The sequence below is a fragment of the Octopus bimaculoides genome, chromosome 21 (assembly GCF_046866305.1).
Source record: "Octopus bimaculoides isolate indiv1 chromosome 21, ASM4686630v1, whole genome shotgun sequence".
Classification (NCBI taxonomy): Eukaryota; Metazoa; Mollusca; class Cephalopoda; order Octopoda; family Octopodidae; genus Octopus; species Octopus bimaculoides.
In genome coordinates this window covers 31074492-31094257 of record NC_142948.1, presented here as the reverse complement: position 1 = coordinate 31094257, position 19766 = coordinate 31074492, and the positions used below count along the sequence as shown (strand labels likewise).

The window sequence follows — 19766 nt, the reverse complement described above, 5'->3', positions numbered from 1 at the left end:
ATAAGAATTTTGCCCGGTGTGCTAACGTTTATGCCTGCACGCCGCCTTATTTGACAAACGTAATAATGCCTGCTGTCATTGTCAAAGCACTCGTGAAATTTTGAGGGAGGTAGTATTTTCGAATTTATAAGCATTAAGATATTTTACTCTTTATTTTATTCTTTATTTATATAATTAATTTCATATAATTAATCAGAGGGAGAATATCCATTTACGTTATCTATCCTGGAGTATCCTGGAGTATCCACGAGAATACGTGCTACTGAATGTCCTTCACTAAAAGTTACGCCGAATGGTGGAATCGTAATGTTAAAATGAATGACAGATTGTCTACCACCCACTTATAGTATGTTTTGTCAAAGCCGTAAAGATGAAAAGTAAAAGAAATACCAGTAGGATTTGAATTGAGAACGTAAGGAGACGTAGCTAAATACAACCAGGCATTATTCTATTGAAGTTCTAACTTTTGTCAATCACTCTTGACAAAAGAAATCATGGTGAAAGTTGGGTAACCATAAATATAGTTTATTGTTCAAAAAGAAACTGGATCGTTTGCAAAAGAATGTATGCACAAAGTATGCTTTGTGTGACGGCAACTCAATCTACCTTTATGATATTGTAGGTGTGTGACTGGCTGGGAGTGTATTACGATTATACCTAGAGCTAGCTGAAGCGTGAAGATGTGCTACTTACACAGTTTCTTTTATTCTTTCGCTTTAAATTTCTTTCTTGTCAACCGTACATTTCTTTACATTACTTTTTGAAACAAGTGTATGAAGGCGAATGAAATATTAAAGAAAGAGAAAAATAGCAACTTTTTTTGTTATATTATGCCCTACACAGTGCATCTCCCACTATCACTCTACTCTCACTTTTTGTTCTCCTTCATCTCTCTCTTTATCTATCACCACTTTTCTTTCTCTATCAATAAGTCCCTCCCACCATTTTGCACTCTCACTACAACTCATCTTTGTCATATATAAAACAGCAGAACGCCTTAGACTTGGTCACTTCACAGTGTCGGAAAGCAGGTTGTAAATCGTTCTGCAGAATTTTTTCTGTATCCCGTTCTTTTCCCATACAGTGAAAAGCTCCTTATTCCATTGCAGCATTTGAATAACAACAACAAAAATGAGTGACGCTAGCACAAAAACCTCCACAACACTCCGCTCTCAAAAGAGAAGAGCACGTCCAAGGGCATCTCTTCGTTCACCAGCTTACAGTGGTATGACAACTCAAGTCCGTTCTGCACCTATTTCTCTGAGCGCTGGGGTGGCAAAAGAATCTTCCCAAAGAAGTGTTGCTGAAATGAAAAGTAGCAGCGAAAGAGAAAAGAGAGACTTACAAGGTTTGAATTCAAAGCTTGCTAACCACCTTGAAAAAACACGTATGCTGGAGGCTGAGAACAAACATCTTAAGGATCTCTTAAATAGAGCTAAAGTTGAATTTAACGTTGATGTGATCAAAATCTCATTCCAAGAGCAGCTGGATGACTTAAAAGCACTCATCGAAGAGAAGGATAAGGAAAATGCAGCTGTGAAGTCCAAAAATGAATCGCTTGAAGAAGAAGTTGAAGATTTGACTGAACAGTAAGTAAAATTTTCTCTTAATTTTTGCTCTCCTTTATTATGTCGTTTGAAACTTCTACGCATCATAAAAGTTTATCTTAAAGATGCAGTCATGTTCTTTTAAGTAGGCCACTCTAATTTCCTTTTAATTCTCTTTCTCCACATCCTATCTTAAGTGAATCTGAACATTATCTTTAGTCACTTAGCACTTAAAATTTTAAGATTTGCAACATTTAATATACCACTACTAAGCACAGAAATATTGCTTGGTTTGCGTTGCAGAACAAAGCCTCCTGTGCCATTCTCATATTATGTAAAAATGTCTAACTGGAGAGTTCTACCTTTTTGAAAAGAATCTTTATATGGTTCGACGTTTAGAACAACAAGCAAGAATGTGGTTGAGAGACATTTCACAAAGACATATTAAACGGATTCAGCTAAATTGGCAACGTCCAGATGAAAAACACCTGAGACTTTAAGTCGGACATATCTATCGATAAGGTTGAAGTTTAAATACATATCTAACATAATGAATTTGCTAGCCACCCTAGTTTCATTTAGAGTGCAAGTCAATCTAAAGTGATTTCTTTATTCAATTAGTCCTTTGTGGGTGTTATTATAGCTGATTTCTAGTCTATGTAAAGCTAAGATATAAATTAAGCCCGATAGGTTTAACTAAGCCTCCAATAAGCAGACTTACCCTTGACTTGTCAAATTCTCTCTGCATCAGCCCACGATTCTAATGTTAATAGAGCGGTATTATTTACAAAGCGAGCCATCAAAATGATGATAATGTCTGAATAAATTAGCACAGTGTATGAATATTAAAGGTGATATTTAGGAAATATTAGTGAAGACTCAAGCGAGGAAAATTTTTTAAAAATTGGGAAATAGGGAAATCGTGTCGAACCAAATCTGTGATGGCTAAACAATAAAGAAGCTACTGTAGTGTAATTCAGTGTCAACGACACTTAACCCACTCTTACCACCGACAACTAGCGCCATTGAAAGACCTTGACTGAAATGAATTTAGCAGTGATCCATTGAATCCAGTTCCAAAACTTTTTACGACCTGTTGTAGGAGGTGATGCCTTGCATTTCAGACATTAAAGAATTCAATCTGCTTTAGATGTTTTAGAAAATTAATAACGAATTATATCAATTGCTTTGTTAATACTGTTCACTAAAAGAAGACATCTACTGCACAGGTTATATATATTGTATCATACTTTAACACTATGTGGACTGAGATCCCCGTTGACAAGACTCAGACTGAATAAAGTGTTAAACATGGTATGCAAATTAGTAGCTCCAGCTGTCTGTAGCTATTGGATTTGTTGAGTATATAATTTCTCAGGACCTAGCCAAATTGATGTGGACACCCAATGAAGTACAACAACACTGGGCAAAAAAAAAACAAAAAAAAACTAAAAGATTTATTGTCTGCTACCCAAACAAACGGTGCTCTACTACACAAAATCGAGTTGGCTGATTCCGAATTGCTGTAGCACGTCTGGATTTTGAGTTATGCGCATAATTACATATTAATACTATATTAGAATCAGGAGGAATTAAGTAAATAATTATTATATTTATATTATTACTGTATATAGTAAATTTATGTTCAAGGCAAATATTATTATAATATAATGGTATATAGTATATTTATGTTAAGAGAATACTCACTTCGTTTTTTGATACGCTCAGCTCAGAAATGCTTGAGATACTTGCTCTTGCACTTATGCATCGTACTGGTCTCCCGTTGTAGGAACCAGCAGTAGTCACTCATTATGTGTGGATTAAACCGGCCTTGATACCTCGTTTCTATCTATATATCCTGGTGGAACCTCTCACCTTGCTCATTACTAAGGACACCAAGATTCGTTGGAAAAAATTCGAGACGAAAATGGAAGAAGTGTTTTTCAAGGGTCATGTGTTTTCCAATGACAATGCCTGCTTTCAGTTTTGCGTCACTTTTCTCTGTACCAAATTCTACTTTCTGGCACTGGAAGCCACAACTATCGTGTGTCATTGCTTTTACGAAGTTTTTCATGAGGCCGAGTTTAGTATGAAAGGGTGGAAGGAAGATCTTTTACGGGTCTACCAGTGGCATATGCTGCACATTGTACCGCCCAACCATGCGCTCATCTCTTTAAGGCCAGTCGTTTACAGTGTAATGATTGCTGTCGTGGCGGCTGTTCCAAACACACAAGAAGCAGATATTTTTGGTATATCTCAGCTGCAGTCCTATGAGGAGGGAAATCACCTATAAATCACCACAAATACTCCGCTTGTGAACTGAGTAATTAACTCTTTTCAGAAAGAGTTCTTTCGATTCATAAGTTTCTTTCCATACCGACAACATGACCCAGAGGAATGGAAGGTTTTTCATTACCGTTATGTGACAACACAGCTTTGAGGCTAATCTTACTCAAGTCTATAAACAATCTCTATTCGTTAGCCGCGACAGCGGAAACGACACTGAGAGTTACCAAGAACAAACTAACGCATTTGGCATTGCACACAATACGTCAGCATCATCTGCTGAGAGCCCCTTCAGTCATGACTGACCATGGGATTGCACCTAGAAAGTTACCCTCCCGGACAAGGTTGTTTATGGAAGACCAGCAGTCGCCCATACATACCAGCCTCCCCTCTCCATGCCACCAGTGTTATCTAAGGGAACGGCAAAGGCCGATACATCTTGGCGTCGCAATTCATTTCTACAGCTGAGTGAACTGGAACAGCGTATAAATAAAGTGTCTTGCTCAAGAACACAACACGCAGCACGGTCCGAGATTCGAACTCGCAACCTCGCGATCGTAAGCTCGACGCTCTGACCACTGAGCCATGCGCCTTCTATTGCTAAACTAAATAATGAACTTACTCATCGTTTGTTTTATTGTTGCTATTTTCTTTAATTTTGAATTAAGACCGCTTTCATTTTAGCAAATTTTATAATACGGCTTATATCTAGCCGAAAGTATAGTTACAATCATGCGCAAGCGCATAACTCAAAATCATGACGTGTTAGAACAATTCTTAGTACAGATTTGGAATCAGCATCCTCGATTTAGTCTAAAACATCTGCTTTTACCCCAATAACATTTTTTTTGTCCAGTGTAATCGATTGAGCCTGTTTACCATTTTTTTCAGTCGCCAGAGAAATAGTTAAATTTGTCCTGTTTATATATCTACAACTTAATTTACATATATTCACAAGGATTGTGTATTGTTTCTTTAGAATAGGAAAGATGATAGTCTAATTGAATTTGTCCTACAAGTTCCAAGGGATACTAGTTCTCTGAGAGTCTATCACTTCCATTCTTCGTGGTTCTCTTTTTTAATTGATTACATATGTCTGTAAATATCTATCAGTCACCGGCGCAAATTATTTTTCGGCTATACAGAAAGCCTCGCTCACAGTGAATTTAATAAATCCCTGTAAATTACAAGCATTTAGTTTTATCATTTTCGAATAAATGAAAGAAGCGCAGACTGCGGTGAATGAAACACAACATTTAGTAGTATTCTACTTTTGCTAACACACTGTAAATATTGCAAATTGCGTCAAAGAAAGTAATATAAAATGGAATCGGATCTTTTCGGTTGTGGGCACAGATTTGGACGTTTTCAAATTAAATGAAATTATTTACATTTGGTTTATTGATGTAATTTTCGTGCTGAATCCGAACTTAGGATTCAAGGAAGTAATATAAATTGGGATCTTCTCGGTTGTGGGCACAGATTTGGATATTTTAAAAATAAAAGAAAGCTTTCAACTTTGGTTTATTGAAGTAATTTTTCACGCCGAATCCGAATTTAGGATTTACTTATTCGAGAAAGCATTTTTTAAATATGGCACAGGGTATAATTTTCAAATTTTCAACTTTTTGCTAGTGGGTTCCCATTTTTCGAATTAATAAACACTTGGCGAAATCTTGTACTGGTGTTTGCAGTGGTGAAAGTGTTACATCCATACTCGAAGACACGACAGACTACAGAAGACAACAGTTTTGCTTGTAAACATGGCTCGATGTGAGGTTTACTGTCATGTGAATAGTAGCGGCTTTCGATTGGCCAAAATTACCAAAAATGTTTACAAATCTTAACAGCTTTCAACTTTCATTTATTAATTCATTGCAAAAGTGAACCTCATTTTCTTAATTTGCAAATATTTGGAATGAAATTTAAAAAAAGAATGAAGAATCTGTGACAGCAAGCGAAGAGATCAATACACTATAATTAGCAAGTAGCAAACCTGCAGCTTTTTATAAGCGGATTCCATTTTGTGACAAAAGTCTTCGTTAAAATCATTTTTCGTTAAAATCATTTTTCGTAGAAAAAAAAAAAAAAAAGACGTCAGTTCTTCAAGCGAACATGTTTAATCACTCCTATCAAAAATATTATTCCTTTCCAAATTAATTATATCTATAGGAGAAATTGTCAGTTGCATAATCCACTTGATTAACTGAATTCGAAATTAACGTAATATTTATAAACACGGATTTCTCATTCAGAGAGAGAAATATCCATCCTCCAAATTGTGCAAAGAAGAGGATATAGTTAACAATTTGTAGAGAGTTTTATTTACAGCTTATGAATTATACTTAACTCTGTACCAGCATATAACTAAATTTTTGATATTGTGTACTACGCTTGTGTTTATGAACTTGTGAAGATAAGATCTGAAAGATTAAATCTCGGGTAGTATCCATCCATTAGTAATTATTGTTGTTAAGCCCGACATTGAGACTGAACCCGCCAAAGTTCCATTCGTGAAGAGACTGTCTTATTTTTGTTGATCAATGTGTGCAACCATTTAGAACTCGGTATGGTGCAATTATACAGATATTTAGACGCTATGGCTTGTTGGAGATTCGACCATGTAAAAGAGACTCTCTCATCGTTTTTCGCACCGTATGTGCATTTATTCACCAATATATATTGTTCTTTCCATATATACAGCGTCCTAAGCAACTGCGCTGATATATTTATTAGGATAAGAAGAGCAGCTTCTTATCCCCCAAAATATATTCAACGTTAAGTTTCTTAACAAAAGATATTATGAAAGTGTGTCTGCTAGCCACGTCAATCCCTATCTAGTATAAATAAATATTCTTTAGCAAAACAATTTCATTATTTTTCTGTCAGACTTCGCCAAGTGCAGGACGAGAGAGACAGAGTGCAAACCGAAATCGATGGATTACACGATGAAGTTGCCCGCCGCATTGCAGACAGCGAGACCAGCAGAAGGAGGACAAGTGAACTGGAGAAGCAACTTGCAGATTGGAAGAAGAGATATGGCATTCTTGAGGCTCAAATGGGTGAACTTAGAACGGTATGTTGCAAAAGTTTGAATTCGCAATCTCTATCTTTCTCTCGATTGGCTGTAAACTCACACACACACACACACAGAGATAGCAAAGAAATACGCATATACACATACAAATACATAGATGCGTGTATATATTTTGTCGTGGCACTCCGTCGGTTACGACGAGGAGGGTTAAAGTCGATCCGATCAACAGAACAGCCTACTCGTGAAATCAAAATGGTGCAGAAGCTGCGAAGGTAGTCTCTGCCATCACAGAAACCATACTGCTTGGGGTTCAGCAGATTGCTGTCCTCGAGGAAGTGAGTTATTCGCGATCTCACCACCCTCTCAACTACTTTAATGACATGAGAGGTGTATGAAATCGGACGGTAGTTGGCTGCGAGAGATTTGCTTCCGTTTTTGAAAACTGGAACGACAGACTGGGAAAGAAAGTGATCAGGAATGTAGCCTGCGTCAATTGAGCCCCTCCAGAGCTCAGCTATAGCGGGTGAAATTTGATGTCGGCACATCTTCAAAACAGTGACCAGGAGTTCACCGGGAACTACTGCCGAGTGTGCTTGATCTTATTTATTTCTGTTAGGATATCAGGAGCACCAAAAATAATGTCAGATATAGTTAGTTGAGGGTTTACATCACTGATACTAGGTATCCATATATATGTTAAGATAATAGATACATGTGTTGTGCACGCGCGCATGTGCATATATATATATATATACATTCACTAGTCGCCATGCTTGATCGATAAATCCACAAGTTTTTTTTTTTTATTCTGTAGCTATTTTCTTTTATTGCTTTCTATTGAAGAACGTAGGCTCGAAACGTAAAAGAGTTTCTCACTTTTTTAATAATAGTGTTTGAAATGGACCACCATTTGGAAGACCAGATGCTTCCATGTCCTTTCGTAGGGACGCCATGACACTAAGCATTTGCTCGGGAACCTTGATCATGGATGGAGCCAACAAAACAAAATGTAGTCATATACTGAACCTAATACGCGGGTATTAATTTCAATTTTAATAACGTTATAATGCATGGGGAAGACATTAAACATACTCAATCGATAATATCAATATCCACCTTGATAAACTAAAAACAGTTAATAAAACTGTAGAGAATATCGCATTGCCAGCTACCATAGTCATTCTGTGAATAAAATCTTGTGATTTCTATAACTTCGGTTATTAAAGTACAGCAAATCTTCTAATGATAACAGTGCATGAAACAACAGAATATACTTCCTTTGCGAACCAATTACATTTCTCTTATTTTCGTACTTTCTCTTCTATCTGGGATGAATTGTCGAGACTTATGTAAAAGTTATTTTATAAATAAAAAATAAACAATAGCGTAATTTTCTTTTCTCTAGAATTTACAAAACGAAACTACTCAAAGACTGGAATTAGAAAACCGTGTAACGATGCTGGAAGATGAACTTGCTTTCCTCAATGATGTCCATAGTGCCGTAATGTTGCTTTTATTTTTTTCTCTTTCCTGCTGTTTTTTCTTGTAGGGCAATTGCCAAGAAGGTTTAGCTATTTCCGTTACATATTACTTCATAGTGTTTTAAGGCTTTCTGAGAATCAGATTGCTTCACTTGCACAATCATAAATAAGGAATCACTACTTTTTCAAGTGATCAGTTTCAGTTATCTGACCGAGTTGGTAGACAGTGGCTCGCATGCAGATGAGGAATCTGCGATTATCTACAGCTTGAACACTTATCGATAACTAGAATGCTTATCTGTCAAACTACCCGTTACACATATCTATTATTACAGTTAAGAAACTCTCAAGAGAGTTGAACATCAGAAGTTCTTCAGCGAAGAAACCCTCCTCAGGCAAGTGAAACGGCCCATGAAGGACCGGGGAGCATCCAGGTCACAACTCCTGTGTGCACTTCAGCTGACACTTATTTGCCATTTGGATATTACTGACTTAGAGATGTCATCTAGTTGACTCTTCTCCGTTGACTCAGCTTCCAAACTTACTCTTAAAAAATAACATTTGTTCTCACGAAAGCGGTGAAACGTCCAAGTTTACCGTAAATACTTAGCGTTAAAATAGGTAAACGTTGCCTTCAATCGATATGGAGGTTCATTTTCTTCCTCCTCAGACACATCTAATTGGAACACGTGACTGCTGATTCTGATATTGCTTCTCAATAAAAAAAAAAAACTAATATTGTTTATCTCCATTCTACTTACTGTTTTGTTTTCCTTACTATTTGCAGGAATGCAAAGAATATCAAGCAATGTTATCCAAAACACAGAAGCTACCCGACTTCCAAGAATCATGGAAGGCCGAAATTGGAGATATGGTTGCTGACTTAAGCGCTGAATATGAGGCTCAGTTGAATACAATTACTGCGTCGATGGAATGTCGTCATGCAGAACAGGTAAAGAAATATATAGACGATTAAATATATTTGAAAACTTTAAAACTGTTCTGCTGCTACGCAGTTGCTAGCAAATACACTATTCTTTTTTTAAAAAAAGCAGTCTGTTTGTGTTTCCGTCGAAACATTTAAACAACGTAGAATCGTTACTGTCAGACTGTATAGATGTTTCAACATATTGTCCAATAATACCAACCATGTCGAGATGTTATATATCCATTGCTATTATGATTTTCTTTAGTTTGAACTGTGTATTATTTGGAAGTGTGACTTGTGTTTTGCCTTTATTTATCATTTGCGTATACATGATTTTACTGCTCGTCCTCTAATTGTTTTTGCATAACGAAAGGAAATTTGGTACTTTATTTAGAAAGAGCTTGTGTATCTTAACAATTTCTCACCTAGAAAGCCAGAAACATGGCATTTCAAATTTGCTCATGATTCATTTTGTCGATTAAAACACAAAAGCGAATTTTGTATAATCTATGACCATACGAAGGAAGCCCTGGATATTAAGTTCATATTGATCGATATGCATTGCATTTCGTCCAGCTTTGCCACAGCATAATGTAACGCGATTCTGAAATTATCTATAGCTTCTCTGATCCACTCATAAATATATCACAGCCATAAGAGTTCGATCTCATCGCATGATGCGTTGGGCAAGTATCCTTCACCATAACTCACCATGCTAGCTGAACAGTTTTATTGAAGGCTGTCAAATAAGTACATGTATAAATTCGTACGTTCATATGTATGTAGGTAGGTAGTAACTCGCAAAGGTGGATGTGTACTTATTGTAAACTTCTTCCTAGTATCTGCACCGACTGTTTATATTTAAATTTGAAAATATATCCTTGTTCCATGCAATAATGTAGTTGTCAAATACTGGATCGAATTTATTCGACTAACACTCTCCCCTCATAAATATATCTGTCAGTGCTATATGATGAAAACGAATTCGATCCCATATCATGGTAAACTGGGCAAGTAACCTTTACCATTGACTCCATTTAACCAATGAGGTCGCGTTTTCAAGTTAAGGAAACAGGCTGTATACACAGTATACAAATTTGAATTTGTTAAATAGAGGCATTCTTGCTTTCAGCTCACCCTAATCCTCGTTCAGATCATTTGGAGATGGAAGGGGAGTCAAAGAATTTTTTGTGTAATTTTTCCTTCTCAAGCCAAGTTTCCTCCTCATCAGTTTTGGACAACATTCCAACCATTTGTAATTCGCCTCACTATTGGCAAATGTGAAAAATAAAAAAAAGTTTTTTAATTATAGTTTTTTTTTTTCACCCTCAATAGATGCAGAAACTGAAAGCAGGGGCCAAGCCCGAAATGGTTGCTCAAGTCTCGAGTGAAAATAGGCGTTCACGTATGGAATCGGGCGATATGTCGGGTAGATTAAGCGGATACGAAACTCAGGTAAGGAACATTACATAAATCTATCTATCTATCTATCTATCTATCTATCTATAAATTTAGCTAGGTAGCTAGATACCTACTCACACATATACCGTAATACATACACACATATACGTGCATATATATAGCTATATATATATATATATATATATATATATATATATATATATATATATATATATATATATATATATATATATATATATATATATATATATATATATATAAAGGGAAAATACACACATGTATTTATATATATATATATATAGAGAGAGAGAGATATGTACATTTACATAGAGATATTTATATATATATTTAAAGATAGATATCTACACAAACACACACACACACACACTCACACACACACACAAATTAATATATATATCAAAATGCAGCCACATGTGAATGGTTGGCGATTTTCTTTCTCCGTCTTCCTTTGTATTGGACTTTCCTCTGTTTCTGAAGAATAGCGTCGCTCGAAACGTTAAACCATCTTTCTTTCTTTCCCTGAGCGTCTGCTAATACTTTACATGTACCACGTCCTTACGTTGTTGTTTTGTTGTGTTTGTTGTTCTTTTTTGAGGATTTACGATATATATATATTTGTGTACCCAAATGTCAGTGAGTACGCTGGTGTATGTTTGGTCAATAGCATTTTCCGTTGTCCTCGGTATTAAGAATCTATACTTATACATACATATACATGTACTTATGTGTATAAATTTAGTGATGGTGGTGTGCAACAACTATATATTAAGAAAAGCGATATAGTCAGCATTTTTATAGGAACTGTTTATTATTTTTCCTTTGAGAGAAATTCATACTTCATATATATATATATATATATATATATATATATATATATAGAGAGAGAGAGAGGGGGAAAGAGAGAGAGAGGGAGAGAGAGAGATAGAAATAATAATAATTATATAAGATTATATAAGATTATGAATGTGTTTTGATAGTTTCTTGTTAATAATTGCATTATTTATCTTGTCTTTATAGATAGCAAATATGAAAAGTAGAATGAGAGATCTAGAATCTCAACTGGAGGAAGCCCTAAACGGACGGGCAACAGATGCTGCGAATTACCAATCTGAGATTAGTGGCTTGCGTGCAGAGTTGGAGGCAATGTTGAAGGAATTACAAGACCTAATGGATGCTAAACTGTCCCTGGAATTGGAGATTGCAGCATACCGCAAACTCCTTGAAGGAGAAGAGAGCAGGTAAATAATAAATATTTAACTTCAAACAATAACATTCTAAAAAGTCTTCCCGTTTTTCCGTGGGTTTCTTCTGATAGGGTCGTAGAGACACTTTTGAGACAAAAGGCATAAGAAACGCGGTAGAATCCATTGTTTAGGTTTTGTCAAAGCTGAGAAAAGGAGGAAACAGAGAGAGAGAGAGAGAGAGAGAGAGAGAGAGAGAGAGAGAGAGAGAGAGAGAGAGAGAGAGAGAGAGAGAGAGAGAGAGAGAGAGAGAGAGAGATGAGATATTCTCAGATAGCGAAATAGTAGAGCGATCAGTTAATTGAAATTGAAGACTGAATTACATAAACAATCTACAATAATGCGGTTCAAAATTTCAACTTCTGCTCAACACCCTATTGTCACAACTGCATAGCAAACAACACGCACGTTTTTTCCAACCACCTTCGTATTCTCACTACAATACTTACACATGATGAACAAATGGAAATCACTCACATATACTTCAAAAAGAGGTACAACTTTAAAAATCATCAACAATGGTGCAGCATATTATTCTACAACACTACAAATCATACCACAATATCACTAATAACCACCATGAACGTTAAAAATACGTCAATTAACACGCACGCTCTCACACGCACAAAAATACGTATACCAAAACACACAAAAACTGACTAAATTTTTTACCTTTTTGAGTCACTGACATCTTTAATTTCGCATATCACAAGCAACTAGTTTGTAAAATCATCGTTCGCTAGGTCTGATAGAAAAAGTAGCCAGATTTCAATATGTCCACACGTTACACTTTTGTGCAAGAAACGCAAATTGAATGATATAAACCGACAAAGAAAACGACGGGATCACTTTTTCCAACACCCTTTCTCTCTGGGCCAAACTTATGTTGAAACTCAATAAACCACATCCACCTCCAGCGAGAGCAAATACGAAACAAACTTCATTTTGTTGGAGAAGATGTTGCGTTATATGTACATAGCAATCCATAACATTTGTGCCATTACATGAAATGTATTTTTCTTTTGCAGGATGACTTCATTTGTGACTAGTGTTGGTGGATTTCAAACAGACGCTGAAAGTGCACTCTCAGCTGCACTCGGAGCAGCAAGTGAGTTGCATTTGTCTTCTCTGTGTCATATATATATATATATATATATATATATATATATATATTCGTGTGTGTGTATGTATATATATATATATATATATATATACATGTATATATATATATATATATATATATATATATATATATATATATATATATATATATATATATATATATATCTACACGAACGTAAGTATATACACACGAGGTTAAAATGTATCAGACTTTTGGCACAGGAAAAAAAATTAAAATCTCATTATTTTGATTTAGTCTCCTTCAAGGTATTCGCCTTGGGAATCTATGCACTTCTGCCAGCGTTCCTACCACTGCTGTAAACATTTCTGGAAATCGCTTTTGGGGATGCTGTATAGACGTACCGTCGAATTTTCCTTAATGTCCTCAATTGACTCAAATCTTCTCCCTTTGGCACTTGGCTATTCCCCAAGCTAAAAACGAAGAACACTCAGAGGGAGACAAGTCTAGGGATTCGGAAGCCTGACGAAAAATTAGTGTGTTTTGCTTGACGAAAAATGCTTGGATGACGTAGGCAGAGTGAGCGGGTACATTGTAATGGTGTTGTCAGTTCTTTGCTTGCCCACAGGTCGGGCCATTTCCACAGTACAGCTTTACGAAGGCGACGAAGAATCCTCGGGTGTACTCTTCGTAAATTGTCAGAAATTATGGTGCGTATACATGGATAACATTAGTAGTAAAAAAAAAAAAAACAGATCATCATCAGTTTAACATTACTGCGCGCCTTTGGACCGGTTGAACTACTCCTTTAGTTGTGTTTTGCTCATAACCTCATGTCCAAAGGCCTTCTGAATCTTCCCGATAGTCTGGGCAAGCATATCTTCAAGTTTTTGGCAGAATTTAATACAGTATCTTTGGTCAATATTGAATCAAGGGTTCTGTTTAAACAGAACCCTTGATTCAATAACACTGTGTATAAACTCTGTATTTGGAATGACCAATTTCAAAGACTGTTGGATTTTACTCAGAAGGTATTGGAATCTTATATGTATACCATTCTGCCCAAACATTGGATTTACAAATACAATATCCCTACATTCACTCTCTATTTCCTATCTTAACTAAACTAACTATTGCTTAATCATCCTCTTACACCGTCTCCGATGAAGGGATATAATAAATATCCTGGAAGCAGCTGTAAGACATTCTATTTATAAATGTTCTATATTATACACAGCATTGGTCTTTTATCTCATTTCTAAAAGTAAATCCTGATATATATATATATATATATATATATATATATATATATATATATATATATATATATATATATATATATATATATATATATATATATATATATATATAGGGAGAATTCACAAAAAAAAAAAGCCGAAAACAGGTGGTGTAGACAACAAATAGATGTATTAGTTTAACACTCGGGAAGTGAAAAAGTCTTTACGCTCTTCCACAGAAAGGAACACAGAAAGAAAGAGGGAGAGAAAATAATGTCTAGTGGCTAGCGATCTTTGATATATATATATATATATATATATATATATATATATATATATATATATATATATATATATATATATGCACACATATATATATATATACATACATACACACATATATATACGCATATATATGATACATACATACATACATATATATAGATGATAGATAGAGAAACATGTGTATAGGTACATAGGTATATATAGTTCTTGAACATAAGTTTTTTATTCTTTACTTATGTTTATTTGCTTTATAACTTAACAGTGTAAGAGATTGTATAAGCAGCGGTTCAAGACGTTACAAGAGAAAGTGGTGATTGCTGGTTTGCTGGAAGTTAGCTTTTGAAATGATGTTGATGGTCATTATTAGTTATAATGTTTCTTATTTGTATATACATTAGTATAAATACACACACATACACACACACACATATATATACAGTTTATAATATTCATACTTCTGGATATTTTCTTCTCAAGGTAAAGTGACTATGAGTCGCTCTACAACTGGCAGTGTGGGCGTCGTTGAATTAGAAACCGAGGGAAAATACATTGAAATTGAGGATCTTGCTAAGTTCCCAAGGGTAAGTGTACTTCGATTTGGTGTTTTTCTTTCTGTTGTTGCAGTAGGCTTCATGACAAATGTGTTTTGACAGGAGATCCAACTCATCGCATAACATGTTCATATACATACGTTACAACGCTGAACAGGTCAGAGCCACTAGTACTTTTCTTTGGTCGATTAGAATACAAATCTGTAGTAACATAATGTGTGCGTAACGAGAAGTACACAACTGCTCGCTCCAAATGCCTCATCGAAGCAAGCCTTCATCACACACACACACACACACACACACACACACACACACACACACACACACACACACACACACACACACACACACACATACACGTTCACAGATATAGAAATCAATTTTACCTCTGTCACATTTTATAGCATTCGTTATCTAATTTATAGTCATCATTATTCCTTCTGCAATGTATAATGTGTTTGTTCTTTCTAATTGTAGAGCTCAACTAACATGAAAAACTGGACATTGAGCCAAAGGCTAGAAAATGGCAAGACCAACACCCATACATTTACCAATGGTGACGTTTTTACTTCTGGTAAAATGATGAAAGTAAGTTTAAGCTGTTTTCTTAAAAAAAAAAGATTATTACATTAACTAAATATCAGATATTATAAGCATCAATTTAAATCGCTAAAATTAAAGGCAGACCATTGAAGAGAAGAGAATCTGGTATCTAGCGATTGGTGGGACTCAACATATCCCATGACACTCTTAGAGCAATATTAGTTATATGGTTGCTGATATGTCTATTCTACTAATTTACTTCTATTACATCTGACCCATGTGAGCATGCAAATGTGGACATGAAAATGGCAAAGATGACGATGATGATGATGGTAACGAAGAAAATGATGATGATTCAGTTACTTTGCATCTGTGTTGTTAAGAATGTTTCCAAGTTGTGCATATATCACATTAAAACCATTAGCAGTTAATTCAAAATGGATGCTACGTCTTTGACGACTGCAGTAGCCACGGAGAAGAAAACAGTTGCTAATCATTCAGTGTTCAATCAAAATTGTTAGAGCGGTGAACACATTGCCTAGTGTTATTCGTTCTACTTCTTCACATTCTTAATTTAAATCCCCTTAATGGCTATTTTACATTACCTCATCTGGGGTTGATAAATTGTATAAATTACCAATTACGTACTGAGGATTATAACATCGATAGACAACCTTCTCAATAATGTTTCATACATTTTGCCTTGGCAGGATCGTTAGAGTGTCCGAAAAATGTTCTTTGGCATTCGTTTTCGGCTCTTTACTTCGCATTTTCAAATCTTCCCGCATTCAACTTTTCCGTCCACCACTTCTTGTTTATAAAATAAAGTACAAATGAAGAACTGGAGTCCGTGTAATCGACTAAACCTCGTGTTCATATTTCTGATTTTTGTTAATGATGTTATTATAATTAATTCTTTTATATCCATCTTTAGATTTGGGGATCAAAACACGGTGCTGGTCAAGGTGGCATTGTATCTTCTGTCGCTGAATGGGCTACAATGGCCATGGCCTCAACAATTACTTTGAAAGACGACAAAGGCAAGGTAAGGTCCCCTAATTCATTGATTCAACACACACTTTCTCTTCCACAGCTTTGCACTATATCTCTTGGGCACTCCATCACTTCGTCAGTCAATGCGATAATATCAATGTTGTTATTTGCCCTGGTTTCCTACCAATAGTAGCCAAATGTCTCAGGTATACCATCCTACATAACATGAACATATATTATTTACGGAAAGAAAAGTGTGAAAGAATCTGTTACGCTGTCAGAAGTTCTATATTTCATTGTCAAAATCACTTAATATTCAAAGAGTTAGGAACACTCAGTGTTAGAGAGAAATCATGTGTAGTCAAAATAACTAATGAAATGTTTCCTTTTAACTTGTTAATATAAGGAGCAGAGACAAAATATCCTGTCTACAAGACTCCTGTGAATAGTTTCGTCATACGCAGACTAAAATGTTTCATCGCTATCACATTAGAAGATTATTTTGGAGAAGCCTAAACTCTTTAGTCATGAATCTCTGTGCCTATTCATTGTTTTATTTTCAATCTTTTTCACTTTTCAGGAAAGTGCTGTCCTCGTTATCAAAACGAACACATGAAGAATGTAGCTCTCCTGCTGAACTTGTGTGCATTTTGTCTCAGCTGAAAAGTTTTGTTATAGTTAGCACCATGTTTCACAAAGTCACTTTTTTAACCATCATAATAATAATTTCGGTAAAATAATACTTCTAAAACAAACTTCTAACCTCTTCAAATTTTCTGTTTTAAATTGTTCACATGGTTATCTAGAATTTACGATCATTAAAGAAGTATGAGGAAAACAGTTTTCAAAACGATATATTTTGCAACAATATTAACAAACGTTTCAACTTGATACATTTGTGTAATCATGATTTCAATAAAGACCGCTAGCCTTGTTACCTAGGTGCTATGACAAACAATGTGCTCCCTGTTTTGTTCCCAGATGCTTCATACTTAGTGATATTTCACGCAATTTTATCAAGGAAAACACAACGATATCTGACGAAAATATGATATAATTTTCTTCCAGAACAGTGAACATTATTTGTTATTACATTTACAACCATGTACTTTGTACTTTGATTTTGAGGATCTTTTTGTTAAAATGTATGGAAAAAGGGCAATAAAATACTTTTAATATATTTATTTTCATATGCTTTATAAATCACCTTTAAGTAATCTCCTCCTAATTTCAATATTTTGTAAGTGTAAAATAATGTAGAATCGATAGAATCGATAAGATTTTCGTTCTATTTATATCATATCATTTTATCATATCATTTTATGTCCTTGTTTAAGTCAGGACATCAACAGAACTTTGTGAATTGTTTGATGTGTATGAGTATGTAAGCATGTTCTATAAGCACATGCAGTTTTAAGAATGTGTTCAGTTGAGGCCCTCAAATGGAGAATCTCTGGTATATTTACGAAGCCACGGAATGATATTATCTGTATTATGCGAATTAGTTCTTGGAAGACCTTACCTATTCCGATGTTACTTAGCCAAATACATTTATGATAATGTTCCAAACGAATATTAAGTGATTGTTCTGCATAGATACACACATACACCCACATACACCCACATACACACACATTCATACATACATACATGCATACATACATACATGCATATATACACTCATGTATATATATATATATATATATATATATATATATATATATATATATATATATATATATATATATATATATATATATATATATATTATATATATATATATATACAGGAGCACTCCGTCGGTTACGACGACGAGGGTCCCAGCTGATACGATCGACGGAACAGGCTACTCATGAAATTAACGTGAATGTGGCTGAGCAATCCACAGCCAAGTGTACCCCTAACGTAGTTCTCAGGGAGACTCAGCGTGACAAGGCCAGCCCTTTGAATGAAAGAAATTATTCAATTATAGGAATGAATGAAATTATTCAGTCGCAAAAGACATTGACAAATCTATTATTCTCCGAAACCAGCAGTGAGTACATCACGTTTTACCTAGAAAGCTGTATCTTTGCTATAATATCCAGAAGCAGGAGATTGTTCCAAAAATACTAGATACTGTAAAAAATTTGCAAGACTTTCCAGAGATTCTCCATATAAGTTCCTCAAGGTAAACATATGAAAAATGTTCAAGTGAAACCCCATGTGAATTTCACGGGCCAGAGATTTGCACACATCCTCATATATACAAGAAATACATTGAAAAAGCAATCATAAGAGTGAAACACAAACACTTGTATACTAAAGTGTAAAAAGTGTGATGCACGCACAACAGTATAAGAAAGTAAAAGGCGTATTCACCACAGAAATGCATATTATTCATGAGAACAAATAAGCATATACACACATCAACCAATTCAGGCGACCACACAATCCAAACACCTGTTTAAAACGAATGAATTTTGTCAGTTGTTTATTCTCCAGATTTGACTTTTACAAAGGAAAATAAAATTATTATAAATCCCAATGAAAACATATACACACGTACATAAATATACACATGTATATAGACATAATGAATTTATACTTGAGAAAGCAGGCAACATCTGTTTTGAGGAAAGAATAATGTTAAAGCAGATACATTGTTCTGGTTATGTGAGAATGGAAGATGGAAATATGCCTAAGTAGATTTATATGGGGAGCTGACCAGAGGGGAAGAGGTCATAGCATAAACCAAAGAAGCGATTTAAGGATGTTATAAAAAGCAATCTTAAAGTTTTTGGAGGTAATTGTAAGTAACTTGGAGATATTGGCTGAAAACCGTACAACTTGGAGAAAGATTATCAAGAATAGCTATGATATTTATGAGCTACAGCGAATAGAATCCACTACTCTGAAGCGTTCAATCTGTAAGCAAGACTCAAGTACGATCCTTGCAGAAATCCATCAGGAATAGAAATGCAATATGAGTGGACGTTTTCTTCTCTCAAGAGACGGAAGAGTCAATCACCTGAATACACATGTAACGAGGAGAAATCAAACAGCCCCGCGCAACATTTGTAATGAGTGTGGCTTAATCTGCGAAGTAGTTGCTGGCCTGACGAGAATTGGT

General features: G+C 35.1%; 1 protein-coding gene across 1 annotated transcript; it reads left to right on the top strand.

The window, feature by feature from the left end:
* The first annotated feature begins 1005 nt into the window (after positions 1 to 1005).
* Positions 1006 to 17834, top strand: LOC149131549 (70 kDa neurofilament protein-like). The gene is made up of 11 exons (XM_089339446.1): positions 1006 to 1589; positions 6723 to 6909; positions 8276 to 8371; positions 9139 to 9303; positions 10615 to 10734; positions 11740 to 11960; positions 12992 to 13071; positions 15045 to 15148; positions 15596 to 15706; positions 16596 to 16706; positions 17235 to 17834. Exons 1-11 carry the CDS (start codon positions 1132 to 1134, stop codon positions 17268 to 17270), a joined length of 1689 nt encoding a protein of 562 aa, XP_089195572.1. The 5' UTR covers positions 1006 to 1131; the 3' UTR covers positions 17271 to 17834.
* Positions 17835 to 19766: the final 1932 nt, after the last annotated feature.